This window comes from Budorcas taxicolor, chromosome 9, assembly GCF_023091745.1.
Source record: "Budorcas taxicolor isolate Tak-1 chromosome 9, Takin1.1, whole genome shotgun sequence".
Taxonomy (NCBI): Eukaryota; Metazoa; Chordata; class Mammalia; order Artiodactyla; family Bovidae; genus Budorcas; species Budorcas taxicolor.
In genome coordinates this window covers 88132871-88141226 of record NC_068918.1, presented here as the reverse complement: position 1 = coordinate 88141226, position 8356 = coordinate 88132871, and the positions used below count along the sequence as shown (strand labels likewise).

At 44.6% G+C, this 8356-nt stretch overlaps 1 protein-coding gene and 1 non-coding gene across 2 annotated transcripts in view; both read left to right on the top strand.

Moving 5' to 3' along the window:
• The first annotated feature begins 3103 nt into the window (after window positions 1–3103).
• Window positions 3104–3175, top strand: TRNAG-UCC (transfer RNA glycine (anticodon UCC)). The gene has a single exon. It is a non-coding gene; the product is annotated as a tRNA-Gly (tRNA).
• Window positions 3176–8046: 4871 nt separating this feature from the next.
• The window catches only part of AGPAT4 (1-acylglycerol-3-phosphate O-acyltransferase 4), a 134326-nt gene continuing 134016 nt past the window's right edge, over window positions 8047–8356 (top strand). The window contains exon 1 of the mRNA XM_052645931.1: window positions 8047–8122. Coding sequence (XP_052501891.1) covers window positions 8047–8122 — 76 coding nt within the window. The remainder of the gene's footprint in view (window positions 8123–8356) is intronic.

Here is an 8356-nt window from a genome sequence, read left to right as displayed (position 1 = left end):
TGTCATTGCGTAAAGTGCATTAATACAGATACACTTGGAATGGTTTTCCTTTTAAAGAGTTGAGGGCTTCCTGGAAGAGGTGGTCAGTAAGTCTTGGAGGGTTGAGAGAGTGAAGTCAGCTGGTGAACGGTGAAAGAAAGGTGATCCTTGGAGAGGTACGGAAAGAGATGAGATTGAAGGGAGACATGAGGTTGGAGGGAGAGTAGGGCCGGATCATAAAGGGCATTGCATGTAACCCAGAGGAGTTTAAGTTTTATACGGTAAGTCCCCTACCTACGAACTAGTTTCATTTCAAGACTGTGTTCATAAGTCCAACAAAGTTAGCCAAGGTACTCAGCCAACACAACTGGCTGTATAGTACTGCACTGTAATAGATCTATAATACTTTTCACACAAACAATACGTAAAAAAAAAAAATAGAGAAAACATTTGTAATCTTACAGTACAGACCTTGAAAAGTACAGTGATACCAGCTACATTGCCGCTGCTTTTATTCTTGCTTCCAAACATCCTGGGCTTGAACTAAAGATACTGTACTGATGTACTCTATATTGTGTGTGTGTGTGTGTGTGTGTGTGTGTGTGTATGTGTACACGCTCAGTCATTCAGTAGTGTCCAACTCTTTGCAACCCCGAGAACTGTAGCCCGCCAGGTTTCTCTGTCCATGGAATTCTCCAGGCCAGAATTCAGGAGCGGGTCGCCATCTCCTCCTCCAGGGGATCTTCCTGACCGGGGATTGAGCCCAAGTCTCCGGCAACTGCCGCCTTGGGAGGTGGATTCTTTCCCACTGTGAGTACAGTGAAGTGCACGAAAGCACAGCCACTGCAGAGGATGCGTGCCTGTGACAGTGTGCACCAGATGTGTGAAGTAACATGTGACTGGATGTGCAAAGGCATGTTTGCATCTTTGAAAGTTTGCAACTTGAAGGTTCGTATGTGGGGACTTGGTGTACCAAAAAAAAAATCTGAAGCAGGTTTTTGTTTGTTTTGTTTTTGTTTCTGCAGACAACCAGGAGAGAAGTCCTGAGCAGCACCAGTGGAGAGGGCTCTTGGTAAACATCTTTGAGAAGAGGATTAACAGGATGGTGTGGGCATGGTGTGGGGAGAAAGACTGCAAGAGGAATTGGAAAGAATCAGGTAACTCTGGCGTCACCTTTTACCACAACAGGGAATCAGAAACTTGCTGAAAGGACTGCAGAACGCTGGCTAGGTTGGGGTCAAAAGTTTTTGGAAGTGTTCGATTGCAGAAGCCGTTAGGATGGCTAGCTTCCCTGAGGTGTCTCAGTGTGAAAGAATCTGCCTGCCAATGCAGGAGACGTCAGAGACGTGTGTTCAATCCCTGGGTCAGAAAGATGCCCCTGGAGAAAAAATGGCAACTCACTCTAGTATTTTTTGCCTGGAGAATCCCATGGAACCTGGTGGGCTGCAGTCCATGGGATGGAAAAGAGTCGGACATGACCGACCGACTGAGCACTTGGTACTTTAGTATGTCTTCCTGGAGCTATTCATCAGCTAATTAGGTAAATGGGCCTGAGGTTTAGAAGACAGAGGCCAACCAAATATATGGATCTGAAAGTCTGTATTTTAATAAGTGAGATGCGTGCATGCCTGCTAAGTTGTTTCAGTCACGTCCGACTCTTTGTGACTCTATGGACTGAAGCCCACCAGGCTCCTCTGTTCGTGGGATTCTCCAGGCCAGAATACTGGAGTGGGTTGCCATGCCTTCCTCCAAGGGATCTTCCCAACCCAGGGATCCAACTCCTGTCTCTTATGTCTCTTGCATGGGCAGGCAGGTTCTTTACCATTAGCGCCACCTGGGAAGTCCAATGAGTTGGGTAGGACAGAGAAAAGCACGACAGTAGTTTTGGAGGTTCTATGCTATTTTAGGAGCTTCACATACACTGTCTTATTTAAACATCGCAATCACTCCATGAATTTGAGGTAAGAGGAAGCTGAGGCTCCAAAAAGTTAAATGAAGAATTAGGAGTCTGCTGTAAGTAACTCAAAGGAAAAGTTATAAACATATAGCGGATGCTTATGCACCCAAGGACAGAGATGAGAGAGGGGAGAACCACATTCTCTTATTTTTATTTGCAAAGCTCCTTTTGGCAAAAGTAGCTGGATGAGGAACAAGCAGATTAGAAAGGGGCGAAGCAGAAACGAGGGGACCCGCGGAGCCCATTTTCCTTTCTGTCGCCTCTTACAAATCAGTCGTGGAGCTAGGTTTTATTCAACTAGACTTGGCTTTGGCCTGAACCCAAGATAAAATGAGTGATCATGGGGAAAAGATGTCACCTGCTCTTTTGCCAACTTTCCTCTGATAGTTGCCAAATTCCAAGATTAATTTTCTTTGGGTAAAACTAAGCACAAACTCAAATATATGGAGTACAGATGGACTTTTAATAACTACACTTAGAATAATGAACATAAGTTCAAGTAGAAATTCTCTTTTTAACATTTTGATGCCAATAGGTTCTCTTTCAGACCTGCTTTTCATCTGAAAGCCAGAGGAATACGGCGGAAAGCATCCCGAGGTGGGGAATCATTAAAAACTGCGCCTTTGTTTCAGTCCTGTTTCCTGTTTGCTGGGGAACCCAGGGCAAGCAGCCTCAGCCTTCCTGGACTCTGAAGTGTCTTCTGTAAAATGAGAGATTGGGACTCAGACGAGTACTTCTCAAGCTCTTCTGTGCACGTCCGTTTCCTGGGGATGCTGTGAAAATGCAGTTTCTGATTTACTAGGTCTGGGGTGGGGCCCTGGACTCTGCATTTCCAACAAGCTCCCATCCTCATGGTCCAGGGTCAGGCCCTACTTTAATTAGATCACCCTCCAAGGTGCCCCTGGGCTCCCCTGGTGGCCCATAGGGTAAAGAATCTGCCTGCCGTGCAGGAGACCCAGGTTCGATCCCTGGGTTGGGAATATGCCCTGGAGAAGGGTATGGCGACCCACTGTGGTATTCTTGCCTGGAGAATCCCATGGACAGAGGAGCCTGGTGGTCTACAGTCCATGGGGTCACAAGGAGTCGGGCACGACTCAGCGACTGACACACACCAAGGTGCTGCTAAGCTATAACTTGCCAAATAAAGAAAAGCATTATCCAGGGACTTCCCTAGTGGTCCAGTGGCTAAGACTCTGCACTTCCAATGCAAGGGCCCAGGTTCAGTCCCTGGCTGGGGAACTAGATCCCACATGCGGCAACTGAGTTTAAATGCTACAGCTAAAAAATCCAACCCAAATAAATAAATAAAAATAAATATTAAAAAAAGAAAAGCATTATATCATCACTTGAGAACAATATTTATTTTTCGTAAATGCTTCAGTTCTCTGTTTATAAAGGTAACCCATACTTTTCAAAATTTTTAAAAAATCACACAGTATGGGGACCTCCCTGGTGGTTCAGTGATTTAAGAATCCGCTGGGCTATGCAGCACACGTGGGCTCAATTCCTGGCCAGGGAACTAAGATCCCACATTCCTCAGAGCAACTAAGCCTGCGTGTGGGAACTGTACAGTTCACAGGCCACAACGAAAAATTCGGCGTGACGCAATGACTATCAGGAAGCACACAAAAAATTAATGAATTTTTAAAAAAATCACACAACATGTACAGTACAAGGGCTGAAAATCACCCAGAGTGAAACACCGCTTGAAGTGGTGTGCTTTCTTTCTACCCAGCTGCAAAGAATGGGAGGGCTAAGTCTCAGTATTCTTTTGTATGACATCCTTTAAAACTGGGCTTCCCTGGTGGCTTAGATAGTAAAACATCTGCCTGCAATGCAGGAAAACTGGGTTCAATCCCTTTTGGGGAAGATCCTCTGAGAAGGAAATGGCAACCTACTCCAGTAGTCTAGCCTGGAGAATCCCATGGGCCGAGGAGCCTGGTGGGCTATTGTCCACGGGATTGCAAAGAGTCCACTGAGTGACTAACACTTCCTTCCTTTAACATCAGATAGTGAAGCTGGGATCTTTTTCCATTTGCTGCCCGTGAGCTGAGCATTAACTGATTTGAATCCAGCTCCTCCCGTTGTGGTAGATTTGCTCCTGCCTCATTTGATGTCCAGTTGCTCAGCGCCTGGATACAGGAGGAGGGAATGAATGACTTCCCAGGATCATCTCTGCCAGGCTGAACAGACCCTGAGCGGTCCAAAGAGAAAGGAGCTGAGACCAATTTGTAAGAGATTTCAAGAAACATTATGAGTTAAGATACAGTGAGAGCTGGTCAATGGACCTCAGTATTTGAAGAATGCCTTAGGTTGTCATCATTATTGATCAGGAAGGAATCCTGCCTAATTCTCCGTGCTTTCCTCATGCATGCATGCTCACTCAGTCGTGTCGGACTCTTTGCAACCCCGAGGACTATAGCCCGCCAGGCTCCTCTCTCTGTCCAAGGGGATTCTCCAGGCAAGAATACTGGAGTGGGTTGCCATCCCCTCCTCCAGGGGATCTTCCCGACCCAGCAATTGAACCCATGTCTCTTATGTCTCCTGCATCAGCGGGCAGGTTCTTTATTTACCACTAACACCACCAGTGATAGCTAAAGTTAGTTATTTGAATGTACTTAAAATGATTGTAATAATAGCGACATAACCGTAAGAGATTGCTGGTTGGTTGTGATGTATGTGACATATTTGTAAGACTCAATTAGAAATGCTTGAAATATGCAACTATAAATGTAAATGTATTACATTACATTTAATGTAAATGTATTAAAGACCCCAATATCAAGTTGAATTTATTAGTTACATCTTTTCTTTGTTGCATCAAAACAGTAGCAATTCCTAATACAGCATACAATAAGGTCATTATAATCACAAGTCTGTAATATGTTTGTATTTTACAACTGTGGAAATTTTCAAACTGTGTATACAGATTTATATGGATATAACTACTATATTCATGTTTATAGCATAAGCCAAATGAAAAGAAAGAAAAATATTGTCAGTGTGTTAAGAGAAAAGGCTGTTTGAAATAATGTCATTGATAACCACCTAGCATGACAGCTAAATATATAGCAGGTAAGTTAACATTTTATATCCATGATATTCATCATTCGAAGTACCAGAATTTAGGCTAAAAGAAACTTTTCTAAAACACGTGACATTCAACCTTTAACAGAGGGTTCTGAGGATGCTTCTTTTTGGCGATTAAACATGTCATAATCATCATCTGTCCTTCTTTGCTTCTGTCCTAAATTGCTAGAACACTAAGACTTTAGAAACCTTGAGTCTTCTGTTTTTTAATCATGATCATTTTTAACATAAAAGTTGTAAATACTCATTGCAGAAAAATTTCAAAATACTATAAAATACAAAAAGCAAATAAAAATGACCCTCAATCTCACAGTTCAGAAAAAAAAATCATTAGCAGTTCAGTGACCTTTTTGCACAATGTGTGTTTCCTAGGACACCAGTCATTGGATTTAGGTCTCATCCTCGTCCAGCACAACACAGCTTAGCTAATTATATTACCGAATAAGGTCACATTCTGAGGTCTTGTGTGGATGTAAATTTAGGGAGGAAGGGGAATGTTATTCAACTCACCACACACCTAGAAGAATGTATTTGCTTGTTGTTTTAGTCGCTCAGTCATGTCTGACTCTATAACCCGCCAGGCTCCTCTGTCCATGGAATTCTCCAGTGGATCTTCCAGACACAGGTATCGAACCCAGGTCTCCCGCATTGTAGGGAGACACTTTACCGTCTAAGCCACAAGGGAAGTCCTTATCACATTGTATCTTAACTGTTTACAGTCCTTTCTTTTCTAAGACTGAGCCCTCTGGGGCAATGCCCATGTCTTGTCTGTGTTTTTGTATTTTCAGCAACTAGCACAGATACTCAAAAAGTATTTGTTGAACTGAATTGTTAGATTGTGATCTGGAAACTTTCACAATGCTTTGTTCAGACAGAAATAGCTAAATCAGGATGTCTAAAATAAGGAGCGTCTCTAAATGGGACTGTGAGTAAAGCTTATAGGATTTAATTCTAGAAGGTTGTATTTCCACTTTAAATTTTTAGAAGTAGTCTTTTTCCTCCCATATTTATATCTACTGAGACTATTGTGAGTAATATCATCTAAATAGGCAGTGTGAAAGTAGCAAAAATAATCATAATAATAATGATAATCTAATGGAATAAAGACATACAAGTATTATGATCAGAATAAGACTTGCAACTGTCAAAAACTTTAATTTCAAATGGTTTCTATTGAAATCACTGGCTGTACTGGTAGTTGTGTGTGTGTGTCTGAGTGTGTGTGTGTACACACATCCAAGCACACTCAGTTGCCTCTGATTCTTTGCGACCCCATGGACTGTACTTCACCAGTCTCACAGAGGTCCATGGATTCTCCAGGCACGAATACTGGAGTGGGTTGCCATTTCCTATTTCAAGGGATCTTCCCCACATGGGTTCTTTACGAGCTGAGCCACTTAATATAGCACAGATTTTGAAATATATCCCCATTCAGAATTCGACTATGGAAGACCATCAGTCTAAATCTACTTGAGAAGGGCTTTGAAAAACTGGAAACGAATGGATTTTAAAACATAATTTGCAAAGTCATGAGAACTCTTTAAATTGCATTGGCTGCAAAAACTTCTTGCAAACATCTTTTATAAACATGTCTACGTGGTCAAATTTATTTACACATAAATTTTAAAATAAACTATTGACACCAATGGGTTTCCTGTTCTGGTCCTTGTTTTTGCCTCAGATGGCCTTCATCCCTCTCAATCTTCTTCTCCATCCCCATTCATTTATTTCCCTCTTACAATCACAGACTCTCAAAACACCGCACACCCTATAGGATCCAGTCCAAACCACGGTTTGCTGAATTATGAATGCTTTCTTTTTTTTTTCTCTCTCAGCATAACCCAAAAGAGCTCTTTCCCTTTCTGTTTTCTCATGGCACGCTGTTTTTAGCACTTTGGTAGCTCTTAGTAATTCTGCAATATGGTCTAGTTATTTGTGAACATTTTATTTTATTCCCCTGTGGATTGTAAACATCTAAAGAATGGGGGTGAACATAGGAATCATACTTTAATTCCCAAATATTATTTATGCCGATGGTTCTAATAGAGAGCATTTGAAGGGCACGCACCTTAACTCTTTGGAGGCGGAAAGAGTTTTTTAGGCGTGTTGGAGACCTGGCATTTCCGGGGATCCGACAGCCCCGCCCTCTTTCAGAGTTATGAGGGCACTATTTTATTGTTAAGGTCTGCCCAGACCCTAACACTGGGTGCAAACGCCACGTGCCTGTGTCCGGTGTGCGCGCGCGCGCAGGCAACAACCCTGGCGGGCTGCTTTGCGGGGAGAAAATTCATCGACCTCCAAGCCTCTTTTCCCCAGTTCTTAACACCTCAGATCGCTGGAGTTTTCAGTCTAATTTGGCCGAAGGTGCTTTGGGACTCCTCCGAGTGGAATGCCATGTTCTTCCCGCACCGCGTACGAGTGAGACGGGAGAGGGGCATTACAGAGTGCAGGTCTTTTACCAAACACGAGAGGAGGCAGTTTCCAAGCCTCAGCCCAGCCGGGGCCGGCTCGGTCCGAGCTGAGGTTGGAGGAGCCATGTCGGCGCAAGGATGCAACAGGATTTGCTAGGCGCGGGCGAGAAAGGAAAAGGCCACCTAGCGGGCTTTGTTTCCGATTCTGGCAGGTTCTCCGGCCAGAGATTGCAAACGTGAAGCCTACCAAAGCACTTCCTTACATTAATTGCAAGGGGAGGGGGAGGGCCTCATGTTACAGCAGCTCGTCTCTCCCTCCCCGTAACTGCTAAATTGTAGCTTTAAAAGGAAGTGACATGGGGTGGGGAGAGACGTCAGCTGAGGACCACTTTTTTTTTTCTTTCCCGAAGGGTCCACCCCATGGGTGGAGTCTCGCTTTTTCTTTCCAGCGTTGGCTGTCTTACAGCGCCTATAAACTAGTGGCAATTTCTGCGCCCCAGCCTGCTCCCTTCAGTTTCCGATCTCTAAGTCCACGTGTCCAGGGCTGCCAGAAAGGAGGTATCTGCGGTTCGTGCTGTTTGCAGGCGGCTTCACCTCTGGGCGTGGCGGATGTGTGCGCCCCTCTGTCTCTCCCTCGTTATTTCTCTCCTTGGCTGGATTTCCCTAAAACCTCTGGAAGGGGTAGGTAAGCGAGAGGAGGCGAGGAAGGCGGAGAAGGAAGTGAGGCGACCGCGGGAACGTGGAGGGGCTTTGCCGCCGCACAAGGACCGTCTCTTTGTGCTCAGCCGCGGGGAGCGTGTCTGTGCGCCTTGGGATGCCGAGCTGCTGCGCTGGGGTTCATTTCCCCACCCTTGTCCAGCCATCCCCCACCCCGCCTCCCTCCACCTCCCCGCCTCGGGTGAAAGAATTTTCTCTGCAA